At 48.8% G+C, this 26,527-nt stretch overlaps 1 protein-coding gene across 2 annotated transcripts in view; it reads left to right on the top strand.

The window, feature by feature from the left end:
• Positions 1-26,527, top strand: part of MAPK4 (mitogen-activated protein kinase 4) — a 155,656-nt gene that overhangs the window by 74,130 nt on the left and 54,999 nt on the right. Inside the window, exons 1-2 of one of the 2 annotated variants that reach the window (XM_077135458.1) lie at positions 1,386-1,706; positions 23,618-25,065. In XM_077135458.1, the coding sequence (XP_076991573.1) occupies positions 24,520-25,065 (546 nt within the window). In that variant the 5' untranslated portion in view covers positions 1,386-1,706; positions 23,618-24,519. Of the gene's footprint in view, positions 1-1,385; positions 1,707-23,617; positions 25,066-26,527 lie in introns of those variants that run through there. The other variant, XM_077135459.1, reaches the window with a different exon arrangement.

Raw genomic sequence — 26,527 nt, 5'->3', positions numbered from 1 at the left:
GGGTGGGAGGTGGGGGAGCACATGCAGTTATCTCTTTACAGGTGAGAACACTGAGGCCAGGAACACAGCCTCCAGCCTGGCCATCGGTTTGTCTTTACTCCACTGTACACCCTCCCCTAACCTCAGAAGGTACTAGAAACAAACCCTGCATCCAAATGTTTGTTTCTTTGAGCCTTCGCCAAACCATAGAGAGAACTTTGAACTAGATTTCAATTCCATGATCTTGTGACCTTTCCATCTCTGATTTTGCAAACTGAGAAGTTTGGGCCACATCATTGCAGATCCATCAGTAGTAATAGTGATATTAGCAATAGTAGCAGTAGTGATAGTAATACTATGCAGCTCACAGCTACTGAACACTTACCGTGTGTCAAGGACTAAGTATCTTCCATGCATTGGTCATTTTAAAATTCTTTAATCCCCTCTACAAGTATGCAAAGCAGACCTTTTTTATGGCCCCGTTTTACAGGTGTTGAAACTCAGGCACAGTGAGGTTAAGCAGCTTATCCAAAGCCACAGAGCCAGGAGGTGGCAGAGCTAGGATCTGAACCCAGGAACACTGGCTCCAAAGCTCCTGCTTTCAACCAGCTCATGTAGAGGACAGAGACCATGCTTCAGAATCAGACAGATCTGGTTTGAAGACTGACTGCCGCTCATCAACTGCTTGACCCCAATCAGGCTACTTCTGTACACCTGTTTCCCCATTTGTACGATGGGGACACCACCTGCCTCGGGGGTGAGGTGGGTTTGTGCACCTTCCAGGACATTGCCTGCAGAGTACCTGACACCCTGTGGGCACTTGCTTAAGGCGGGGTCCTTCCCTCTCCCTCTGCCAGTTCCAAGTTCACATCTGTCGCTCCATCCTTCAGAAATGATGAGATGCTGTTGGCATCATGCAACCAGGTATTGGGTGAAATTTGTTTGGCAGTCATTTCTACAGTGGAAAAAAAAATCTTTCCCTCATTTTGATCATATTTGGCTTTGGTTTATAGTCCTAGAGTTAACGCTGGAGGCCTTGAATTCTTAGAAAAATGTGATGGTAAATCATAGTCCTTCAAATTTACATGACATTTTAGCCAAACATGAATTTACTCTTCTGTCCCAAGTAAATCCTCATCTCCTTCCCCCTTCAGCCGAATAGCTGAGATGTGAACAATTTGCATATAAACAGCACCAGGTATTTAAGTAGACACTTGCTGCTGTACCCTGAAGGCACTGCAGTTTTTGCTGGGCCTCCCTTTCCTTCCTGGGAAAGAGACCACTTTCCTCAAGTCACAGGTTAGAGGCGAACCACCCCCAGAGGATCCATCAGCGTTGAACCATAATTCATTGCTGTCATGTAGAAGATTTTCTAGCATGATAAAGTGCACATGAAAAGAAACATGAGAGCCTATTTAGAGAAAGATCAAACTCCTGGAAAGAAGAACGGGTCAGCAGCATAATCCTAATAACAGCTGCCATCGCCTGAGTGCCTATTTGCATGCCAGGCACCAAGCAAAGCTCCTTATGTACATTATCTCCAGCCTTTAAGTCGCCCCAAGAACCAGGTTATATGATCCCTGTTCTTCATCCATCGGCCCGGGCTCAGCTTCCCACGGTCCCACCTCAAGTGAGCAGCAGCAGGATTCAAGGGCAGGTCTGCTCTTCTCCAGACCTTTGCAGAGGGAGGAGACTTGAGGAGCTCCCGTGGACACTGGGCACACTGGGTAAGTCCCCAGGTGGAAGGTGGAGGAGCACAGCTGCACCCTAAACCCAGAGGGAATGGTGCAGGAACCCCAGCGCGAAATGACCTTGTTTCGTAGCAATTGGAGGTAGATACAGCTATGCCTCAGCCTGTGGGCAGAAGTGAAGTGACCTTGAAAAAACTAAAGTAATTCCCTAAAACTCTAGGCTTGATGACTGGAAATTGGGAAACTGAAAAAGCAGAAATTTTTAAACCTGAGCCAAACTAGTTAAGTTCTGTGAGACAGGAATTTCATCTCTGCCTTTTCTTGTGTGTAGTTTGTACCCTGAAAGTTCTCTGTTCCTTTGTAAGGATTAGTTCATTTGCGTGGGCTCTGAGAGTTTGAAGTTTTATTAAGAAAGATGGAGGCAAATGGGAGAAAACTGTAATCTTTAATATTAATTCTAAAGCCCTTTCCTTTTATTAATTTTTTTCCCTGTGGATAAAAGTTACATATGGTCATTGCAGAAAATCTGGGGGGTGTGGGGGCCAGAAAATTATTAGGGAAAATAATTCCTGTAATCTACTACTCACAGATAACCAGCAAAATATTAAGACTCTCCCCTCCTCCAGTTTTAAAACAAAAACGGGGATCATACTGTGCATCATTTTGGAACCTTTTAGTGCTCTATTAGGCACATTTTCCAATATCTTTAAATGTTCTTTGTGAACATGATTTTTTTCCATGAGGTGCTGAACCATAATTTAATTAGTCCTTCCTTGTTGGCATTGGAATGGTTGAGAGTTCCTGCTCTTGACCAGCAGGAACTTCGAAACAGTGGGGCTGGGATCTGTCTTGGGAAATCGTGCTTTTCTATGCCATTCACTCTGTTAATAATTATCTCTAATAACACCTAATCAGAGATCTGAACCAGTGTCAGCATCCGGTAGAGCCTCCTCACGTTCTCTTGTTCTTCTAATAGAAACATTTTAAACAGATTACGGTGAACAGTAGAGAAAGATTCGCCTTGGAAACTGTGGGTTTGATGTTATCTAACCATTGTTAACCAATGTTACAATCCGTACACGTGCATGATCTTTATATATACACGTGATTAAGAGCAAGAGGGCGAATGGCAAAAACCACCGTGCAGGGAATAGAACTGCTCCTGTAACAATGAGAGGTTTGGAAGGAAATTGATAATCGGATACATCCTACAAAATAGACTTTTTACTCATAAGGAAAAGGCTACTGGCCTGTAGCAGTCGAAAATTGTTTGCAAACTCACCAATCAGAGTTGTTTTTAAATTCCCTGTTGTCAAAGAGACTTGTTTCTTGATTTCAGGAGAATGATATGAACTGTCAGCTAAAAAAGAAAAAATAATAGTTGAGTGAGAAATTGGTTTATGACACCTAAAAATCAGGCTCCATTCCTTGTTTTCTTTTTATAGTTTACTGGGGACCCTTGTGGAGTCACTTTCTACAATTCTGACAAAGCACTGAAAGGTGCTTTGGTGTTTGTGAATGTTGATTTGAAATTTATTTTTAAATATATTTTTCTTTTTAAATTATAACCAAAATACATACAATCAAATGTATTATTACCAAATTTCAACATAATGGAATTAGACCCCTCAATGTGCTAATCTGTTTCTGAGCTCATCTGAAAGTTTAGTCTGCCATCTCTTTTTAACTTAAAAATAACTTGATTGTAAATATAAACTGCTAAAAAAGAAAACTGCTAGGCCATTTGCCATAACTTATCTCTGTAGATCAGGATATTTTCAATAATAGGCAATTAAGCAATATTTAGAAATAAATTGGGTAAATAAGAATCAGGTTTAATGTTTCTCATTCGTTATCTATAATTAATCGGTTAAGATCCAAGCTGAAAATGGACTAAATTTGTATTAAGTAGTATAGTACAGTGTCTGTCTTGTAAGTGTTCAGCTTAACGTCATTATGGTTAGCAGTTCTGTTTTATTTATATATTCGATTTACTGTAACATTTCGTTTTCTTTTAAAAAATTGTTCCACTGCTACTTTACTTCTGAGAATCCTTCAGACCTGACATTCTGTATAAACTGTATTTTTACATGTAAAATAAAATGTATTTCTGACCCTCCAAACATAACAGCATTGGCCATTAATGGGTTTAATAAAAGGCAGGGAATTATAATTAAAGTAAGTAAATTATAAGCATTAGAAAAGTGTAAGCATTATCCGAATTAATGAATTTGCTAATTATTTTTCCTGCTGCTTGGCTACTGTTTGATTGTTAGCTAAAACACATTAATGCATATTTGGGAAGAGGACATTTATTTGAAGACAGCTAAGACTAGCCAACACACAGGAGCTAACAAATTTTGCCCCAGGTGATTTTAGGGAATAGGTTTTTGGTGATTGCTCAATTGATTATTCTAAATTAAATTACTAAATACTGACCCCAAATCTGATTTAGAAAAGCCTTGCTGGTGTATGCATTTTGCCTGCGTTCCTTTGTCTCATTTTAGAAAACCACCACCCTAATATATTTAGTAAAGCAGAACTCCAAGAAATTGACTCAACTCAAGTAGTGAGAAAGTTGGTTTCAGGAGGAGTTTTGCCTACAACATAAACATAGCAAAGCATCGAGCAGGAGTCCTTCACAGGGACAGCGTCCCCAGGTAGAAGGGGAGCCCCTCATTTGATGTCCTGTTTTTTCCCCAGGAGTCGGATGATGTGGGGGCATGTGATCTGATCAGACCCGTGTCTGGACAGGGAGAGTTGTAATCCGGTTCAGTAGTCAGTGTTCCGAGCCCCAGTGGTCCCTCTAGGATTCACGGTCCGCAGGGGATTGTCAGTAATCAGCTTCGGCCTTCAAAGCGAGCTGGAGCATCCTCCTCATGTCTGCTTTCCGGTTCTTCTCCCCTGGGGGTAGGGGTTCTGCCTTCAAGTCTTCCTGGGTTGGTGGTTCTCAAAGTGTGGTCCAGGGACCAGCACCATCAGCATCTCCTGGGAACTCATTAGACTTGCAAATCCTCAGCCCCCCCCCCCGCCCCCCTTGACCTCTGAATCAGGAATTCTGGGAGTGGGGTGCGTAATCTGTGTTTCAACAAGCCCTCCATGTGATTCTGATGCTCTCCTAAGTTTGAACCCCACCTCCTTGAGTGATGGTTCCCATTTGCTACTCAGGGGCCATAGTCTGCAGCTTTCTCGTTGATGTCACGCCAACTGATCTAGATGGGTGGGCTGAGACCCTACCCTCATTTGACTCTGGTCCCCAGGACAATTATTATCTTATTTTAAAAAATATATATACAGATGATCTCGCCAAAGGAACAGGCATCGTGGCTGCTTTCAGCTTTTCCAGTTGACCTTAATACACACACACACATGTGACAGCTGTGCCTCGCTGAGTACTCTGACAGTCTGTGACAGTGAAAAATTTCTCCTCCCTACTGTATTTGAGAGAGTAGCCAGCATGCAGGCCAGTCTTCTCTCCTTGCTCTTCCCTCAACCCTGGCTGCACATTGGAATCACCTGGAGATTCCAGGGTTCCGCTATCCCCCACCCCCAATTCTGACTAAATGGTCAGGGTACAGCGCACATGTCAGGATTTTAAAAATCATCCCAAGTGTTTCCAATATGCAGCTAAGTTTGAGGATCTCTGGGTTAAAGTGCCAAGAGCAGCTGCAGGAGGTGAGAATGAAGATGGGCTAGGCCATGAGGGAAATGCCCGTCCGGGAGAAGAGGCTGGGCCCTCCAGGGGGCTGTCATGGAGTGCCTTCTCTCCTCCCCACAGCAGAGACCCTAGCTGCGTCCTTCCCGACATCTTGTCTCACTGGATGGTGACAGCCCCAGCCTTGGGGCATCCTCCCCATTTTGCCCTGGAGACCCTGAGGTTGAGAGTAAGTAGAAGATTCTCAAGTCTTTCTGACTTTGATCAATGCAAACCCTGATTTAAAAGAAAGATCAGCAGGGGCTTATAATGAAAAGCTGTCATCCCGTCTCATCTCTGACCCCAGATCCTCAAGCATTTCCTTATTTAGTTATTTTGTTAGTTATTACTATATCTCTAATATCCCTTACCTATTTGTTTTGTTTGTTTCTTTTTGCTTTGTTTTTGTTTGTTTGTTTAAGGAAAACAGAACAAGACAGTGGAGAAATTTAGATAGGGAGGGTAAATCTGCTTGCCTTCATATTATATAATCTATTAGTAAATTATGTATTTTTGGTGACTTCTTATTACTTCCCTCACTAGGAAGTAAGCATCACTGTCAGTATCTTTTATTTGCCTTTGATAGTAATTATCACTCTTTGAAGAGCTTATTTCATTATCCTTGGCTTCCATTTCTGTTTCCATGAACTTTCAACAGTAGCTCTCAGCTCCATATGAGAATTTTGTATACCTGTTCTTTCCCTCCTTCTTCCCTTTTGCCTCCACATTTTTTTCTTCCAAATCTTTTATGTCATCCAGATTGATAATATTTACATTTTGTTTGTGACATACTTAAACATTTATTCTGAAAGTTGAAAATCAGTAAATGACACTTAGATTTTGAATTTCAAGAAGTCTTTTCCTTCCTCACTAACTCGCATCCCATCCTTTATTTTCCACTTCAACTCTGGTCAGTTTCACTTGGGGCTCAAAGAAGAGGATGAGGTGTGTGTGTGTGGGAGGATAATTACCTGCTGGGGTTGGGGAGCTGGGGGAGAGCAGTCCACTTGTCCCACGTGCAAGCCTCCCAGTAGTTCCACAGCTCAGGCCCTCTCGCCTGCTCACCATTGCTCTTTTTTACCTCAATCTGGAGCTTCTTCCTGTGTCAGCAGAGCTGATAAGCATCCTTCTCAGGTGCCTCCCGTCCCTTCCCCCACCTGTGTTCTGGGCTGAGACTTCTTCTGAGCCCCCAACCTTGAAGAAAGACATGGAAATCCAGTGTCCTCTGATTGCTCCCCTTCTCTTCTCTTCCTTTTTATGATCCATCATTTTACTGTCCCCTCGGTGGAAGAGGAGATGAACAGCTGTTTGATCTTCTTAATATAACATCTGGATTGCCTTTCTCTCTCTCTGCAGCTGCTCCCAGCAGGGGCTGAGTCTCCTTTTGCATTGGAGAGGCCAGGAGATCTTGCTTAGGTAACTTTTCATTTGAGGGGGAAGGGGAGGGGAGGACAGAACATGGGAATTTAAAATAATGTCCACATTTGGTTACCTTGGTAATAGCCTCCCACTGTAAATGACATTTGGAGAGGTTGGGGGAGAAAAAGGAGTGCTGTTGTCAGCTGGAGAGCTGTTGTCAGCTGGTTTGGCAGGAATTCAGTGGGGTGGGAGAAAGGAAGGCAATTGCCAGATTAGGGCCAGTAAGTGGCAAGGATCAGACTACATGTATGGGGGACCCCAAACCTTTTAAATCATGTGAGCAAAAGATCAGGGAGTTGCACGGAGGAAGGAGAACAGACAGTGCTTTCAGGAACAAAAGTTACATTATCCTTTACCCCTCTGCTCAGGACTCCTTGTTCCCTGTCTTTCTTTCTCTCGGCAGCTGAAGAAGTAGCCTCTGTGATGTAATTTCGGGGGAGACATGATCCATTCCCTAAAATAGCTGGGGTGATTCTAGGTGATTCCTAGAATTTCATAACCAGAACACATGGATTTCCATTCCATACTTGGAGCTTAAAGCACAAGCTCCCCTGGAAGAGGGGACCTGGTATCTTGGTCACACAGAAGTATAGATGGCTGAACTCAATCCTTACATGGGCGCTAAAGAGGAAGACTCTGAGTGTTTGGAAAGGATGGAGTGAGGACAGTGCAGAGAAAGAAAAGGAATGGAAAGCAACCTTCGGAGCTGTGTGGGCAGAGATTTCTTCCGTTTGCATAAGATTGGCTTGCTCCTCCATCCTCCCACCACAAGCCCACTTCCTGCTTTTCTTTAAGCTCCCCGAGTGGCAGTTGTTCCGAGAGGAGGCTGTTCATGGTTGCCATGGGGAAAAAGGGACGCGGGGAGGGTTAGCCGGGGAGGACCATTGAAGGAGAGAAGTGGAGCCATGGGAGAGGAGAGAGAGCTGGAGGCTGAGGAAATGGTGCCCATGGATGGGGCAGGGTGAGCATGGGAGAGAGAAATGATGGAAGTGGGTTCTAGGGGACAGATGAAGATGGAAACTGGAAGGCACAAGAACTTTCTACTCAACATTTAAAGTTGTGGGCTGAGGATGAGGGATGAATGTCACTGTGCCATCCAAAATGGCCCAGGAAGTGAGCAAAACAGAAGAGCTGTCAGAGTTGGCAGAGACGTTTTCTCTGCATAAGGAAGGGCTGGGGGGGAGACTGACATGTGAGAATCCGCATGGCATCTTTTTGTTATTAAACACTGTATACAGCTAGTTGATACAAGCCGCAGGGACCACACTTTTCCTTTTGGTTTTTCCTGCAGCAAACCTGTTACGCCTGTTGCCATCCTTGCCTTGCAGCATAGGAAACGGAAGCAGGAGAAGGGACGTCCCTTGTCAACACGCACACAGCAGGCTGATGTGATGTTAATTCAGGTGCATCACTTAGCACTCTGACCCCATAGTCTAATTACCAGGACAGTTGTCAGCAAGTGTGCTGGACATTTAATTCACACTGATAGTGTCACCTAGAGGAATGGCTGAGCTCTGCTGCCTTCCAGCTGGGTGAGCTTGGGAAAGTTTCCTAATGAGCCCGTGCCTCAGTTTCCCCATCTGCAAGGTGGAGGTAATAATTGCATTTTCCTAAGCAAATGAATATGACATTGAGATAAAGTCTATTGTTACTAGTTAGTGTGGGAAAGTGGATAATATCCGTGTGGTTTTCACTTCAACAGTCTTTTCTGTATTCTTCTTACTCTCCAAACTGCTTCCATGGCTGTTGCTTTTAATGCTCACAACAACCCTGGGAGATAAATATGTAAAACATTGCTCTTCTGGTCACAGACAGGGAAAAGGAGGCTCAAGATCACATAACCTGTGAGTAGCAGAGGTCAGATTCGAGCCCAGAGTTTTCATTATATGCCGGAGGTTCTCTACCCACTGTACCTAAAAATCATCTACTCTCTGAGATTCTGACACAGATGATTTGGGGTAGGGCTTTGGCATCAGTAGTTTTAAAAAGCTTTCCTACATGATTCTAGTTTGTTTCAAGAATAGGCACTAGATTATTTGCTTTCAACCTTTCTTTTTCTTGTTCTCTCTCTCTCCGTCCTTCTATCCTTCTGCCTTTCCTTCTCTCTCCCACCCCCCACCCCACACACCTTTTCTCAAAGGAAACCTTTCCCAGAACTGTGTATAAAGCAGCTGAAGCCGAGCTGCTCCTTAAGGCAGAATACATGTGGGAGCAGGGAGCCTCCTGCCTCACTCCCCTGAGCCCAAACTGACACAGCCCCGCAGTGGGAGACTGTGCCCCTCCCATCACTTCCCAAGGGTAAGCTGCATGAGCTTCTTCAAATCAGATGAGAGCAAGTCAAGGGTCATTTTTCCGTGGCCTCTTCTGGTAGTTGGGGTGACTTGTTCTGCTCTGAACCTGTGTGCTCTACCCTGGGTGCTGGCTGGTCAGAGGGAGGCCCCATGGGAAGCAGGGAAGGGAGCAGAAGGGGGCTGCCTCGATAGCACAGCGCCCCTGAGCACAGACAGGGTGGGACCAGTGCAGTGGGTTAGTGTGAGGCTGTCCCAGAACCTGCCCCAGGCCTTGCCCCCACACCTGGCTGGCCTGGAGCGGCTCCCACCTCCTAGGGGGATCAAACAGCCCCTCCTGATCTGCCCCACCTCCCTCCCCATCCTCATTTTTCCACCATGCCAGCCAGCCGGCCTTCTCAAGACTCTCGTGGTACCAACCCCCAGCCCAAAGCACTCTCCACCTCCACACCCCCTCCTCCGGATGCCCCTGTTCAGTCTTCAAGCCTCCTCTTAAATGCCACATCTTCTGGGAGTCTGAGGTTTTCCCCGACGTAGTTGTTTCCTTGTTACCTGTACTTTCCCTGATCCTGTACTTTTCCTTCTTGACATTTAGCACAGTTGTTATCATACAGTTATTTGTCTCGCTATTGGTGTCCCATCTGTCCTTCCCACCCCCACCCCGTGACTGTAACTTACTTGAGACTGGGGGCTTATCTGTTTTATTCACCCCTGGATCCCACTGCCTAGTACACAGTGGTGCTCAATAAATACTACATGAAAATATTAAATAATAAATAATATTACATGAAAGGGCTTTGGGCAGTAGAAGCTTGCTTTGTAAGTGTGTTTTTCTTATTTTTACTGCTACTGATGCTGCTGCCAAATAATGAAAAGCAGCCTGACAACTGAAGCTTCTGGAAGAATCCGACAAAATGGTTCATAAGGAGAAGTTTCAGTGACACGATCTCTTGTGGTGTGCTCGTTCCTGAAGAAGTGAGTCTGAGAATGTAGCCTGCATTCAGTCTCGGTAAACAACCTGAATTTAGCATCCTGAGTTTGTCAATGTGATGATCTGAAAGCTCACAGAGGGAAGAAAAGAAATGAACACCCCAGGGATTGCATGCAGTTGCTCTCTAGGTTTATTTTTGCTTCAGCCAGTCTGTTTCTGCCATGTGTTTTTGTGGCCCTACCGTCAGCGTGATGCCCAAGAGAGCAAGCAGTTGAGGATTCTGCCTGCAGAATCCCGTCTCAGTTCCAGCTTCTTCTCCTTCTCCTGAGGTCCCTCCCACACGCCTACAGAATCTACTCAATCTATTTTGGCACCTCCGTTTCCTGATCCTTCCTTATTCTTCTAAGTGCCTCAGCTCCCACTTGACCCCGCTGTCACCCATACTTTTTTGCACAACTCCTGGGTGCTCCACTGTGGTCTGTACCTGGCCTGCCTTTGATGCTCAACCACTCCAATGCTCTGCGGCCTTGTGTTGATGCACCGAGCCAGGCTTGCCCACCACTGCACATCTTGCTCTTGTCTGACAGTGGTTCCACTGGCAAGTCATACCCTCCATGGGTATGCAGCTCTTCTGACCTTTATGAATCACCTTCCCATACTCTTCTTTGAAACAGTTTCCATTTTCAAGGCTCTAACCCGGTTCCCATCCCTATCCCTTCATGTACCCAGCAACTTTTATTGAGTACCTACTGTATGCCAGAAACTGTACAAAACTGGGGATAAAAGGGGTGAAGCAGCCACTGCCCTTACCCTGATCTACATCTCAGGGCTCCCAGTCAAGGGGAAAGAGATCCAGTCCCAGAGTAGCTGCCATAGGTGTGTGTGTTCTGTGAGCTCAGAGCTCAGAGAGCAGTTAACTCTGATGACGTTGCAGTAGCATGTGGGTGCGGCACTGGCAAGGATGCTCCCAGCAGACAAGGAGGGGAATAGCACGAGCAGATGGACCCACATGTGCAGGGAATGTGGTGGCCCGAGATCGCCTCAGCTGTGTGGCTGCGGTATGGGGTGCACCTTAGGGAGAGGGTTGGATGTGAGGTGTAAACATGGGTGCAGGTGAATGTGAGGGCTGCATGAAGAGTTTGGGCTTTAATCTCTGGGCAACAGAGAGTTATTAAAAAAAATTTTTTTAAAACTGGAAAATGAAATGGCCAGATGTGTGGCAGAGAGAGCATATGGGGGCTGTTGGGAGGCCATCCATTCATTTATTCCGTACATATTCACTGAGGGCTGTCACTGACCCTGCAATGCCCTTGGCTGCAGGGAAGCAAAACGGCGTGGTTCTCAGTCTCCTGCTGCTGCAATGAGGACTGAACTTCTGGATGGCAAAATGCAGAGTCTGGGCATTTAGAGATACCCAGGGCTTGAAGTAAGGCGGTGGGAATGAAGAACAGGGAAAAAGAAACAGAGATTCCAGTATTTCTGAGCTAGAGCTTTACCTTCCCTATCTTATCACTACCTTGGCCCACTTTGCTCTGGTGAGGGCCTGTACCCCTAGGAGAGGGCCCCATGGTGAGGCCTCCGAAGGGGGGTGGGGGAAAGCAGAGGAGCAAGTCCAAGGCTGAGGGAACACCCCAAGCATGGCACAGGAAATGACAGGTCACGAAGACATATCCAGGCCTCGTTCCCACAACTTAAATAAATTAGAGGGAATTTTTGTTGCATGGAGTGAAGCTGCCACTCTGCCTCTCCCTGCAGCTCTGTAAGTCAGAGCAGATGAGCCATGGGGTCAGAAAACATCACCGTCATTTCAGTGTTTTGTTTTAAAGATATGCTCATCTTACAGGACAAATCAGGGATGTGCAAGACTGGGGATACAGGGTGAACCAGCCACTGCCTTTGCCCTGAGCTACATCTCAGGGCTCCCAGCCTAGGGGGAAGAGATCCAGTCCCAGGGTAGCTGCCATAGGTGTGTGTGTGTTCTGTGAGCTCAGAGAGGTTGACTGATGATGTTGGGGTGGCAGGTGGGGTGGGGTGGGCCTTGAGTCCCTGATCCCGTTCCAATTTCTGCTGACCGGAGGTCTTCCGGGAACCCACATTGTATCTCTTCAGGTTTTGAGGCCAGCCCTCTTGAGTTGTCTCAGGACTCCATGTCTGCCCACATTTGGGATCCTAATTTGCAGTTTAGGTGGTTAAAACAGAACTAAAAATAATTTGCACTGATACTTGAAAAAAAAAAAATATCCTTGGCACTAAGAAGCCTTGCTCTAAAAGCAACCTCCTTTCCTCCCAGAAGGTTGGCACCCAAAAGGGAGGGTTCTGTCCCCTCTCACCCTCCCCACCCCCACTGGTGGGCTGCCTGAGCTCAACCACCCAGCGCTTCCACCCCAGACATCTCTCTCCACTGGGTCCAGCCACCCCTTCTCGCCCTCCAGCCTTTCCCTCTTCCCTCGGGTTCCTGAAGGAAGCTCCGTCCATGCGGCATCTGTCCCGGCCGCCCACCCCGCCACCCCACACCAGGTCCTTTGAGCGCCTAGGGGCTGTGGAATGAGAACAGGAGCCATCAGGGGGCCTCCCTTCCGAGCCGTGTGCTGAGGCCTCCCCAGCCAGCCCCTGCCCAGGCCCTGGCACTGCCCTCTTGTTCCCAGCCCTTGAGAACTCAGGCCATTACAACAAGACAGAGCCTGGTTTGTGCTGGTTTCTCAGAACTCAGTCTAAGTCCTGAGACGTGCTTGTTGGGCGTGTGTAGGGAACGGAAGAGGCAGAGGAATTCTTCACTGCATCCCTGTCCGCCTGCTGCCGGCCACGCGTTCCCGCTCCATGGGGCCTGGGGCGCCGCTTGCAGCCCCGTGCATGTGAAATCCAGCTGTGGACCTGGGAGAGCCGCGGAGTTCTGTAACTGCCAGCAGGATGACGTTTGTCAAGCTAACATGCTGCGTTGTTCTGGTCATGCTGCCGCTGCGGTCGCTGTTCCAGCATTTTCTGCACTGATGTGTGTGTTTTAAGATTCCCAGGCAGTGAGGTTGGTCTGTATTTGCCGAGCAACTCAGAAAGAAGGCAGGCAGCTGCCTCGGGAGATACAGGCTGGGTGTCCCCACGGTCTCTCCCCTGTCCTTCCTGCTCCTTGACCCCTCCTCCTCTTTCCCTCTCTCCTGTGCTCCTTCCTCCCTGGTCTCCTCTCTCCCCAGTTTCTATTCTTCACACTGCCCCTCCCCGCCAGCCCTCACCTTGGCTTGTATGGAGCATTTGCTTTCCCACCGACGCATGTAAACCCTGTGGCCCAGCCGCTGTCCTGGTTATGCCTGAGCAGGCCGAGGCATCGTTTGCTGCTGGCCTTAGGGGCGCCTGGCTCTCCCCAGCCTAAAGTGAAACAGCTTTCCTCACTCCCCAGGCATGGGCTCAGCCCCTGCAGAGGCCGCGCATGTCCTCCCTGAGGCCAGCAGCCCATTCACTGTCCCTTCCTTCTCCTACCCTGCTGGGACGGGTGTGGCTTCCAGCACCCTCCCAGCTAAGGAAGAGGATGCCCTCTTAGAAGCCTGACAGCTGCTGCCATGGAGCCCGTATGTGGCTTTTTATTTCCAGACACGGAATAAACACTTGATCTGAGGAGGAGGAGCTGCTCCTTTGTGGCTAAGTGGTCCTTGCTGTGCCCGGCTTGGTGCCCGCTGGGTGAGGATGCCCCTCTGCGGGCCCCACAGGGTCGCCCTGGAACCCCAGAAGGGCCTGCATGGGCCTGCTCCAGGAGGAGCCTGGGCACTCTAGAGCCCCGCCTCCACCTCTCTGAGCGACCTTGCAAGAATCCCTCCCCTTTTCTGGGCCTTGGTTTCCTCCTGTCAGCAGAGGGAGCTTCCTTAGTGCCCTCATCAGTATAAACTGACCTAACGCCAGGAGGTCAGGATGGTCACATTTCCGAATGAGATTAAAACCAGAGTGCACGTGCCAGCCCGTGATAAACCCTGTATCCCTGTTCAGTCTCCTGCGCTTTGCCTCGGTTATCTGCGATCCCCAGGGCAGGGGTGGGGGTTCATCAGCCCTGTCCCTGGCTCCTCTAGCCCTCCTGCTTCCCTGTCCTCCCCTCTACCTCTGCCATGCGGTGGAGACCTCCGCCCCTGCCTTGCCTCCTCCCTCCAGCATGCTCACAATCTGAAGGCCAATTATGCCCCTCCCTCCCCCTTCCCTGTACCCCAGTAGGGTTTGACGGCCACCTCTAGGGCCCCGGGCCCGGTCATGAGGACATTACAGGCTTATTTGTGTGTGGATGGAATTCACTGTAAGTTGGCAGGGGCTTTGTGGTTCCTAGGAACCCAGCGAGATTCCCTGGTTCCTCTCCTGCTACAGCAAGGAGAAAAATAAGAAAGCACGCACACAGCAGCGCGCTCATCCTCTCCAGTGGGGCATTGCTCCTACAGCATGATCTCTCAGGGTCTAACAGGCTCTCCACGAAGGAGGCACCCGAGGAGAGCAGAAGCAAGGGCATCACACATGTGGTGGCAGAATTCAAGGTGCTGGAACAGAGCTGTGAGACTACCGGCATGGTCTTGGCTAGCAAGTTGGTGATGAGTCTCACACCTAGCACCCCATCCCTGGCTGGTGGTCTCCGAGTATGCTCTGGGTCACAGGAGAGGATAAGGACACATGAGCCTGAAATCCCTACCCCCCAACCTGTCCTCCACCAAAGACTCCAAATTCATATTGAAGGTGTGTGCAGAGATGTGCCCAAGGGATAAGAGGGGTTTCGAAGCCCCTAGAGCCAGTTAATGAGCCCCATCACCATGGAACTTTTATTTAATATCATTGGCTCGTGGTCCATATGATTGCATCCAACTTAGGCTTTTTACTTTGAAAATGTATGCATATGGTTAACCTCTGCTCTTATCCCTGTAAGTGGGTGGTGCAGTGTGGTTATCCCACTTGACAGAGCAGAGGCCACTTGTGAAGTTCCCGCAGGCCTGCAGGCAGGGGCAGGACTGGAACCCAGGCCTCCTGGTTCCCAGCCCACGGCTTTCTTCCTTGGCTATCACAACTGTACATGGTCCAGAGATTGTTGCTGTCACTTGAGCTATTGAAATACGCCTGCTGTCACTTGTAAACAGAGAGAAGCAATCACCAGAAGAGTGTTTTTTCCTGCTGTACCAGTAATTTCTTTCTACCTTTGAATATAACCCCTGTAAATGATTAGCCTCCCTGGGAATAGCAGGAGGTAGCTGTGTGCATGCATTCACTGGATAATGGGCCGGGATGCCTGGGAGAGAAGCAGGGCTCAGTGAAAGGAAGAACTCGATGAAATTTAAAGGGACTGAATCCAGGATTCCAAACACACAACGCTTGTGCAAGTCTTACACCTGGTTAGCATCTCTCATGGGAAGGAGAGAAGTGGTTGTTACCAATGTGAGTTTGAAAATGATGGTCTAGAGTGTGGGACTTCTCAGAAGACATCTGTTCATTTGTTCTGCCCAAATATTTTTTGTAACTTATTGTTGAATAGGTTAGAAATTGGGCACTGGGAATAGAGTGATGCACACAAGGGAAGGAGTTCCTGTCTTCATGGAAATTCCAGTCCAATACTGGGACAAGCAATTAAAGCTGAAACAGAGAGGGAGAAAGTACGTAAGAGGGGTACACAGCCAGAGCAGATTAGCTTGTCTTAGGAGGAAAGGCAGCATCACGGAAGGCTTCCTGGAGAAAGGGACGTTTAAATATAGACCTAATGGATGAGTAAGAAAGAAGGGGAGGGGTGGGGGCTAGGGGTGGGGGGTGGCGGAAGTTTCCTGACAAAAGGAACAGTCTTGTGAAAGCGTAAAGGTAAGAGAGACTTGACATTTTCAGTGGACTGACAGATGCCTTGCATGGCTGGGGAGTAGAGCTAAGGAAAGTATGAGATGAGGCTGGAGACATTCAGAAAGGATGCCAGTTTTCAAGATGACTTAAGGGAGCCAGGTAAATTCTGCTTCTCCAAGGAACTGGGAAAACCAGAAAAATAAAAGTAAGCACTCATGTACCAGTCGGATAAGAAAGGGACTCCATAGCAGGAAAGACATGCCACAGCAGGACATGACAGCACGCACGCCGATGTTAGATGAAGCCTGATTTAGAGCTAAAGAGTCACCGGTTTCTAGGGAGTGACCTTGAGGAAGTTGCTTTGGTTTTCTGCACATCGGGACAAGGAAGAGAAGGAAAGCAGGTACCCATAGAGAACCTACTGTATACCCGATATGGTGCTCTGTTTATTCGTTTCACAGGGAAGTCCCCGCCTGCCTCACAGAGGCATTATGAAACTTTAAGTCAGACATTGTTTAGTGAGCTTGACGGTGCCCAGCTCGTAGGAGGTCCTCCATGGATGTCGGCTGAGTTGGACTGGATGCCTGGGGAACAAGGCAGGGGATTGGTTCCAGGAGCAAGGAAAGAGCTCAGTTGTAGCAATGGGAACATGAAGTTGAAGAGGCAAATCCACAGATGCAGACAGGCTTTGTCCTGGATTCCCACACCAGGCAATTGGTAGAGGCTCTCTGGAGTGCTGTTTGAGAAGGACTCTGACTTTCCAGGCTCATCAGGAAACACAGGGTGATGATTGATTATCATCGTCTTCCATGGGTGTCAAATGGGACAGTAGTAGTATCTATGGTAAATATTTGCCATCTCTAGTCTCAAAGCAAGATGACTTAATGCTGAACTCTTTAGTTACAAACCTGCTGTCTTAAAGCTTTCCTGCCACTGGCTGACCTTGCAGGTGGGAATAAATGTTCCCACTTAGGGACCTGAAGTTTGGCAGGAAATGTTGGGTCTGAACAGTGAGTTCCTCAAGGGCCAGGAACTCTTTGCCTTCTTTCTCATGATGGGTTGTTAAATCTGCCCTCACAGACAGTAATCTCCAAATTCAGGGAAGACACATGGGTCAGCACCCACTCAGTAGGTGCTAAAGCAAGTGCAGGAGAATTAAAGATGCTGTGAGCCACTTAGGCCCTGGCTCTGATCTCTGCCTTCTGCAAACACAGCCTGAACAAAGCAAGCCCCCCAGAGGCCTCACCTTATCTAACCACAGACATCACAATTTTACTGATTTAGATGTTGAAAGAGGCCAACCAGTTCTGCTTTCCTTGGCTTCCTTCCTTAAAAAGAGAGAATGAGGGGTTTCTCCCTTGTACCTATAAAGGTCAAATGTTGTAGAAGTTATTTCGAATCAGAAGGATTTGAATACATGCACACCCGCCTTCACACACGTGTGACCCGGAGCCTGGAAGGTGCCTCTGGGCAGGCCCTGCGGTTCCTGTGGCAACCAGAATTGAAACTTAAAATGCAGGGACCTGAGCTGCTCCCCATTCCCAGCTGCTCCCCGTTCCCAGCTGCTCTCCCTTCTCCAGCTTTGCCTGACGTGGGGATGCAGCATCAATGAGGCAGGCTGGAACTTCTCTCCATGCTATTTTTGTTTCATTGGGAAGCCTGTAAAGACGTTGTTCTCCCTGACTAGTTATGTAATTTTCAAAGGAAAAAGCAGAACAAAGACTGGCAGCTCCTAGAGTTGGCTCTTGGGGGAAGGACGTAACTCCCAGGGTCCGGTGGGCCCCATTCTAACGTTTCTCTTCCAGTGCTCAGAAGCCTGTCCTCTAACCTCAACTTAGAAGAAGGCAACAGGGATTAGGGAGTCCCTTCCTGTTTCTTCCTGGGTGGTACCCCCCAGGCATGGTCTCCAGGAAACCCAGGGCTCATGGTGGAAACAAGCTGGGCTAAGTGGGGCCACTGGCTCACAGGCTGGGTGACTTTAACCAAACATGTGGACACTGAAGACACTCATGCCCGAAGAGGATGGGGCACGCCTGGGGCTCCGCGCCTGTCAGTGGCTCTCCTGCTGGAGGCATTTTTATTTCAGACTGAGCAGGACTTTCCACCGGGGTCGGGTTGGGGGGTGGGGGGTTGGTGCTGGTGGCTGGTTGTGCCGGAAAGCCCAGGGCCTCAGCTGGGAGTGGAACGAGGCATGAGAGTGAGAGAAGCACAGGGCTGGGCAGTGCAGCCGAGGTCTGCGTGGCGGGTGGCAGCATCTGGAGCAACCACCACCTGGCACCTTTGCGCGGAGAAAGGGGGCTGCCCGGGCGAGGGTGGCTCACTTGGTGTGAGCGCCTCAAAGGGGAGACCCAGTTGGGCCCTATGTTAAAAGTCAGTTTGTAGAGGAATTCCTGCCTCAGGATGGGCAGCTCTTCGTTTGGGGAGGAAACACCTTCCTGTCAGCCTGCGATTTGGGGTCTATAGAACACCCCTGTGGGACCCTCTCCTTCACTCCCCACCCACCCTGGAGGAATTCCAAAAACTTCTGTTCTGGGCCTCTGGGACACATTTTAAATTTGTCTTTCTGTTTGTGTTAAACCAAAATGTTACCCACAGATGTTGTTATTCCTTCGTCAGCTGATATTATTGAGTCCCTGCTGTATGCCAGATGCTGGACTAGATGAGACGCGGGCTCCATCCGTGAAAAAAGGGAGAGGCGGGTCCTACCCCACCAAGGTCTGGAATCTCATGAGGTCTCAGCCAAGTAAGCCCAGGGCCCCTGATCCAAGGAGGAGTTTTCAAGGTCTCCAGTCAAGTTTGGCTCCTTTCTAACTTGGAAAGTTCAGGAACTGCTGGTCCCTAAGTCCCCTCTTTCTATAGTTCTCCATTGCTGTATAATGAATTAACCCCAAATTTAAAATAACATTTATTATCACACAACTTCTGTGGGTCGGAGCTTAGCTGTGTGCCTCTGGCTCAAGATCTCTTGTGAAGCTGCAGTCAACTCAGGTTCCACGGTATGGGGACCTGCTCCCAAGTTCACGTGGTGGGTAGGCAGGCTCAGCGGATCTGCTTCCGAGTTCACGCGGGCCTCCCCACAGGGCTGCTTCCTGACGTGGCTGCTGGCCTCTCTGAGAGAGACTGATCACCTAAGGTGCAAGATGCAGTTTTTAAATAACCTCATCTCAGAAGTGACATTCCATTACTTTTGCCAAGTCCTGCAAACCCTCCGGGAGGAGGGGATTCTCAAGAGTGTAAGAAACAGGAGGCAGGATCATTGAGGTCCTCCTGGAAGCTCCCACATCCTGGAAGAGGCTTCTCTGTCTGGTCTGACTGGTCCTGATTCCTACCATACTCCATGTGGTTTAGCCCCTAAATATTCTTGCACTGTTTTGTAATTGTTGTTGTGATTCCATTCTCCCAACATGAATATAAACTCCTTGAGGTCAAGAGTCATATATTTTTCATTTGTTTGTTTCCAGCTTAGACCAACCAGGTACCTAGATAGTTGCTAGGATCAATTTAGCTTCAGGTTAAAAAACAAAATCCTCAATTATAAATGTCTTAAACAACAGCAAGTCTTGACTATCTCTCTTGGCAAAAAAGCTGGAGATAGGCAGTTCCAGGCTTGGCTCAGCAATGTTCCTTGCATCAGTTCTCTCTGCCAATTCCGTTGTTGTCTTTTGTCCTCTGACTTGCCCCACATTGTCTCAAGATTGCTGCTGCAGCACCAGCATCACCACTTCCTCCCACAACATCATCCAGTGCAGGAAGAAGGGTTTCTTCTTGGTTGGGGTGGGAGTGGGGGATTTTTCTCAGAGAACTTATATTCAGAACTGGTTCATATAAACTTCCCTAAACTACTCATTGCCAAGGGAGAATGGGGTTATGACAACTGGTTTAAACTCATGGTCCTCAACAGGGATAGGTATGGGAGATTCCATTCCCCTCTAGGACTTGTGGAAATATGGGAGGCTGTCACAGGAACCACAGAGTGCTAAAGGCACTTAGTAGGTTAGTGCCAGGATTACTAAACTTTCAGAAGTCTTGCACAGGACAGTCCCACAAAACAAATTATTCTGCTCAAATACCAACACTGTCCCCATCGAAAACTGCTTATTCAGACCAGTAGTTCTCAATTGAGGATGACTTTGTGACAGAGACTATAAACCCTAAATTGTTTACCCTCTGGCCCTTTATTGTAAGTTTGTCACCCCTTGCCTAGAGGATTCCATTCCCATGAGCTAATGTGACTAGGATCATGAACTTTAGATGTCAGATGAACCTGACTGTGATGTGAATGGAATCTCCTAGAATTGTGCAATGTACAGGCTGTTCAACTGCAAACACCTTCACCTGCGAAGGATTTCCTGCAAGTTTATGGGTGCTCAGGAGAGGGAAGAACGCAGCGCCTGTGAAATGTCAGCACCTTGCCGGGGGTCACACCTCCTGCTGAAATCCAATAGCATGAGGCTTGGGAGGATCTGAGGATGCAGGGACCGGGAGGCTAAATTTAGATTTTCCAGAGCAGATTTTAAAACAGAACCCCAGAAATCCCAGAGAGGGACATTTGGCACACACCAACTCATCTCTGGTTTGCCTTCATGTGTAGAAAGCCTGGGTGAGTGAGAGAATGCTTAATTGGCCTCAACGAAGATATTGTTGGGAGAGTCTGTGGAAAATCAGATGCAGCCATCAGCCTCCATTGTTAGGAGTCCCAGGGGATAGGTATTTCCCTTCCTGTGCTGTGTGATGAGGCTGACCAAGGAATCCTGGGAGCCTGGGCTGCTCTTGCAAGATTTATATGCATTCTTCTTGCTGGGTGTCATTTGAGCACAGCTGAACCGGTGACCTTTCCTTCTCACACAGTGAATGCTAAAACGCCCTGGGCTTGAATCACACCTGTGACTCAGACCAGCAGTGTGCCACCACCTACTCCCGCAGGATGGCTGTGCTTTGCCCCGAGAAGCTGCATCATACCAGGAACACCCATGCTCACCCCTCTGTCCGGATGGGCACATCCAAAAGCCAGGCCTGCCCCTCCCCAGGCCCACTGGGAGAGACAACCAATAGCCCATGCCCTGTGGCATGTCATGTAAGAAATGAGCCGTTCATCTAAGATTTCTTAGATAGTCGGTGCTTCTTAATCATTCCAGCTGTGGAGAAAGGCAAAGGGCTTACAGTAGAAATTCTAGAGGAACTAGGAAAAGAAACTTAGTAAATGAAGAGGTCTGAGAAGAGATGGGTAACAGTCAATTTCAATGGAACAGACAAATGGTCCTACGAGGGTTGTTTGGTTTGAGTGTTGAAATTCTAAAACAGGCAACAATTGAGCCAAAGATCTAAGAGGGTTGAAACTCAGAAATAGTGGTTGGTCTGAGTTAGGAGAAAAGGTCTCCTGGACAAACTGCTCTAGAACTGCATGGATAGGCAGGGGAGGTCGACCCGGCCAGGAAACACGGGCTTCACAGTTACTCAGGTCCTTCCGTTATGTGGTTATTGTCTAAGTGCTTACTTTGTGCCCTGGACTTGAGAAGGTTCAAGTCTACTGGGGAGATGGACACATATGAAAGATTAAGCAGCCCAGTTATAGTGTCTGGAAAATGTCCAATAAAGTCTACACGCAAATGCTATAGGGGTTTAGAAAAGGGACTGCGGTGGTAGAGATGCTTCAGAGAGGAATTCATCTGGATCTTGAATGAAGAGCAGGGTTTCTACAAGTAGAGAGGAAGCAGGAGAGCATTTCAGGAACCGGCAGGTACAAGCAAAGAAGCTGGACAGGTCTATTATTAGAGGCCCCTGAGGAAGGCAGAATGGCTGGAGCCGAGCCTTTCCAAGGTGACCCGGCACCTGCCTGCTAGAGCCAACTGTGTTGGGTAGGCCAGTGATGCACATGTAGGGGAGAGAGTCTCCCCCTTATATGAGAGGAAAAGGAAAGGGTTTTTAAAATAAATAAATCTCTTTTTAATTATTCACAGCTTATCTGCGTTGCAGCTTATCTCAGCTGCTCTCAGCTTAGTTGCCCATTCCCAGCTCTGTTTACAGCCCAGCAGGAGTTGGAAAGAGAGCAGGGTTAAGCCTCTCTCCTCATACAGTTACTTCCTGCCTCCCCTGACTGGCTGCAGGAGCTGGAGGAGGGATGGGCAGGGTAATGGGGGTGACTCCTTGGTCCCCTGAGTGAGGGATTCAGGTAGCCTTCAGCAGCAGCCCTGAGACTCTGGCTCCGTGGCTGCTCCCAGCGCTGTCTCTCATTGCCTGGGTGTCCTCGGCATGCATGGTGACCACTTAAGCATCAAGTGTTTATTGACACCGACTATGCTGAAGGTGCTGAGCTGTGCTTTCTGAGCCTCAGCATCCTCATCTCAAAGTCAGAGGTTGGACCAGAGTCGGTGTTTCTCAGTGGAGATGCTGTCAGCACTGGGGAGGGAATCATTTATTCACTAATGGGAATGCTCAGCAGAACTTCAGCAAATCTGACCCTGCCAATTAAAGCCCAGTAGTGACCTTTAGTCAAAGGAGCTAAGGAGGCCAATACCATCCCCAAGTACTGACCACTAGACTTGACCTATAAGATTGTTTCCCAATCTGAAATTCTAAATAAGCCTTTGATTTTGCTGCTTGACATAATAAAAAACATGTCAAGTAGAACTGCCGAAGCATCGATGTAGTAGGTATGTTTTCTTGAAATGCAAGGGAAGTCCTAGCAACAGCAGCAACAGGTAACATCTGCTGAGCAATTACTATGTTCCAGACCCTTGGCAAATTTCTTTCCATTAGAAGTCTTTAGAGAGTATCTGATTATTTGCTAGTTCAGATCATCTGTGCCCTCTAACTTACGCCCGTAATTTCAGAGCATTGAGTTGACTGTTGTTTTGCTTCATTTATCATTTGAAGAGTTGTCTAGAGTTCAGATATTAAAGTGTCCCTACAGGCGCTCTGCAGCATAATGAGAATTAAGAAGCAGCCGGGCCAGGTTCCCTCTTTTGAGTTGAATACAGCATTCTCTCTTTGTGTCTGTGTACTTTGTGAACCTAGAAAACATGCCACTCTTTTAGAAGCTATGATATTGCCTTTACTTCAGAAGTACTTCTTATTAATTCTGAATTTACATTGCCAGTGTTGCTGAGTTTTCCCCTCACTTAGGTCTGATCCCTGTAATTTGAGTCAGCATCCACCAGATGGACAGTCGGACGTTGATCTGACCTACTGCTTTGAAGAGCTGTGCCCCCTTCATCAAAAGGACTACAGCTGTGTCCTGGTTAGCTGGGCAGAGGCCCCCTTTTTACGGGTGGCAATATAATTTCTTGTAATTTGGCATGTGTGCTTATGCCACCTACATGGAAAGCAAGAGATATGGATATAATTAAATCTCACTGCATGGCAAATGCCTCTTAAAATAATCAAAACATTTGTAAAAGAAAGAAGAAAAGGGGCCCGAGTGGAAAAACCAGATTATTGATCCTTTATTTTCTGCCTACAAGTAGTTACTTTTTACTCCTACCCTTCCTAGTGAGTGCTGATGTGTGTTTGCAGAGCATAATGAACGAGTTTCACAAAGGTCAGAGCTGATACCTCCCACCTGCAGCTGGCGTGCCAACCCTGGGGGAGTGGGCATTTACATAAAAGGCACGTCAGTTGATGGTTTTATCAAATCAGTCCGTCTTCTCTCCCTTCCAGGGGGGTTCCGCACACTGCAGGCGGGGTGGCTGGGCAGTGCAAAGCCTGGAATCTCCTGAACAAGCAAGGTTTCAGCTGGCAGGACAGATCGAATAACACTTGGGCTGGTTAACAAAAGACATACAAATGGGAAGGTGTCGGAAGCCAGAGGGTGGAAATTTACCCAATATTATTTTGTTGACAGGAAAGGAGACTCAGTCTGAAAGATGCCACGTTCTTGCAGCTTCTCTGGGTCCAGAGGGACATGGTCTCTGTCGAGGTGGCATGGATGAGGAGGTGAGAGAGGATGCTGCCTCCATCTGAAGCCGCCGGAGGATCCTGGCCTGGCAGCTGAGCTGCCCTTGGATTTGGGACTTCAGGTGCAGCTTGGCCCCGGGCTCATGAGAAGTGCTGGGGTTTCTCCAACTTTGTTCACCAATGCTCACTGGATTGGTTTAGGTTTCAGAATCTAAGGTGAGCTGGTAGAGAGGGGAGCTGAGCTGGGAGAGGTAGAAAGAAGGCCCTAGAAGCCTTCAGAATCCTTTGACAGGGTCCCTCCATGCTACTTGGGATGCCGAGAGAGGCTGGTAAGCAGCTGGAGGCTGGGGTATACAACTGAGCATTAGACCATCTTAAGGTAAAGGAACACAGTTCAACAAATAGGTTCTGTACTTCAGCCTGAAGGAACCTCTTTTAACAAAGGATTTAAACGGTGAGAGTTTTGCATCTTTGACTTTGTCCATTATGATAGGAACTCTGTGTTCTCCTAGATAATGGTACTTGCTTTTCTTTCTAAGATGCTATATTTGAAGGAAGTATGAGCCATTCCAAGCTTCGCAGAGGGCTCAGGATACATAAGAGTTGGTGGGCAGCCCTCCCAAAGCGGGGTAAGGAAACGGTCTGAGTTCCAGCTTCCACGGCTCAGCGAGCAGGGACATATGCTGTTCGTCTCCAGAGAGCTGGCGGCAGTGACCTCACCCCGAGAAAACTATCCCCCCGCTTCAGGACTTGACAGCATGAGGTGTGCTGCGGGAGCCGCTGGCCGGGACGCAGCCTGTCCCGACTGCCCTTTGGTCACGCGGGCAGCCGCAGACCACTGAGCCGACCATGGCCGAGAAGGGCGAGTGCGTCGCCAGTGTCTACGGGTATGACCTCGGCGGGCGCTTCGTCGACTTCCAGCCCCTGGGCTTCGGCGTCAACGGGCTGGTGCTGTCGGCGGTGGACAGCAGGGCCCGCCGGAGGGTGGCCGTGAAGAAGGTCGTCCTGAGCGACGCTCGCAGCATGAAGCACGCGCTCCGGGAGATCAAGATCATCCGGCGCCTGGACCACGACAACATCGTGAAGGTGCACGAGGTGCTGGGGCCCAAGGGCACCGAGCTGCAGGGCGAGCTGTTCAAGTTCAGTGTGGCCTACATCGTCCAGGAGCACATGGAGACCGACCTGGCCCACCTGCTGGAGCAGGGCACGCTGACGGAGGAGCACGCCAAGCTCTTCATGTACCAGCTGCTCCGCGGCCTCAAGTACATCCACTCAGCCAACGTGCTGCACCGCGACCTGAAGCCCGCCAACATCTTCATCAGCACCGAGGACCTGGTGCTCAAGATCGGGGATTTCGGGTTGGCCCGGATCGTCGACCAGCACTATTCGCACAAGGTATGTCTGGCGGGCGCGGCTCACGTGGGTGGCCCGTGGGCTCCTCAGGAATGTCCGCTCTCTTTGAGAGTCATCCTCACTGCCTGGGACATGGGATCAGGGCCAGCACTTGGGGGAGGCTGGAGGAATCTCACTAGGCTGAAGAGGGGGTGCTGGGGGCTGGTTTCTGGTTCTTCGTCTCAGCTCTGCCACGTGGCCACTGCCTGTGGCTCTGGGCTGCCAAGTCAGGAGGGGCCAGACTAGAAGACCCCTGAGATGTCTTCCTGCTCTAAGTTCTGTGGCTTTAAAATTGTGTGCCTGCTGAATTTGACTCTCTTCTAACTCCCTGCTGTCTACTCAGGACTCCTCTGTGACATTCCCTCTCTCTGGGATGGGGCTTGATGCCAGGCTCACCCTGCCCTCTCCTCCCATCAGAGCTTACCCATCCTCTGTCCCATCTCTCCATGGACAGTGGACATGGATGGTTAATCTAATAAACTAAAAGCTGAAGGCTCAGCTCTCCCAGGTCCAATGATGCTGTTACCCCTCAATGTGATGCTGAAGTTAGGGTGCCAGGGCAGTACTATTCAGATTGCACAGGTGGATGCTAAATGCTCCTCTAGCCGCGGAGGGCAGAGCCCACCAGGGCACTGTGCTGAGGCTCTGGCATTTGCTGTCAAGGCCCCATACCATGTCTCCTTAGCTGAGCCCCTGTTCTCTTTGGGAGCTGGAAGTCCGCAAGCAGTCTGTTCCTTCTCTCCCAGGTTTCTGCCACTTTAGGGGAGCCTCTGAGCACCTCAGCCTAAGTACACATCACCCAGTGTCCCCCAACCTGGGGCTGTGAGGCGAAGGGGAGTTTCCAGCCTCCTGCCAAAAGCTTTGGATTGCACATTTAAAAAATTGGAATGATGAAATCCGCCCCCCTCCCTGTGAACTCTCAGCGAGGGGCTGGAGCAGGTCATGAAGGAGGAGGGTGACCCTGAGCACGACGTGCTCCAGCTCCCCCTCCAGAGCCCCACTCCTCTGGTCTCTCTGGCCACCCTGTTTGCCTGTGGCCTGAAGGTCAGGGGCACGGAGAAATGCCCCCTCTGCTGGGGCCGCTGAGGGGAGACAGGGTTCCTTGTCCCACCCTCACTGGCTGGAACTTTGGTTCCTGGTCAGGTTTCAGATCCCCCAAATCAGCCTAAGTGTTTTTGGCTTTTTGATGCCATAGATTACTTACTTAACCAGAGCTTGCCCTCCGCCCATCCTCCAGCAGCCAGGCCATCTGTCAAAACCGAGAGTCTGCTCCATGAACAGGAATGTCCGCGGTAAAAAAGCACAGTGCCCTCTGTGTCTCCCTGATGGCTCGTGCTGTTTCTACCTCCTTTTCTTTACAAGGAGCAATGACTCCACACAATCCAACCAAAGGTTTTAAATCCAGATCAGTTCCTATTTGGTAAAAAGGCCAGAGAATCCGTGGTGGTCTTGTTTCTGGGTTGAA

This window comes from Tamandua tetradactyla, chromosome 18, assembly GCF_023851605.1.
Source record: "Tamandua tetradactyla isolate mTamTet1 chromosome 18, mTamTet1.pri, whole genome shotgun sequence".
In the NCBI taxonomy this organism is placed as follows: Eukaryota; Metazoa; Chordata; class Mammalia; order Pilosa; family Myrmecophagidae; genus Tamandua; species Tamandua tetradactyla.
This window is presented reverse-complemented; position numbering and strand designations above follow the sequence as displayed.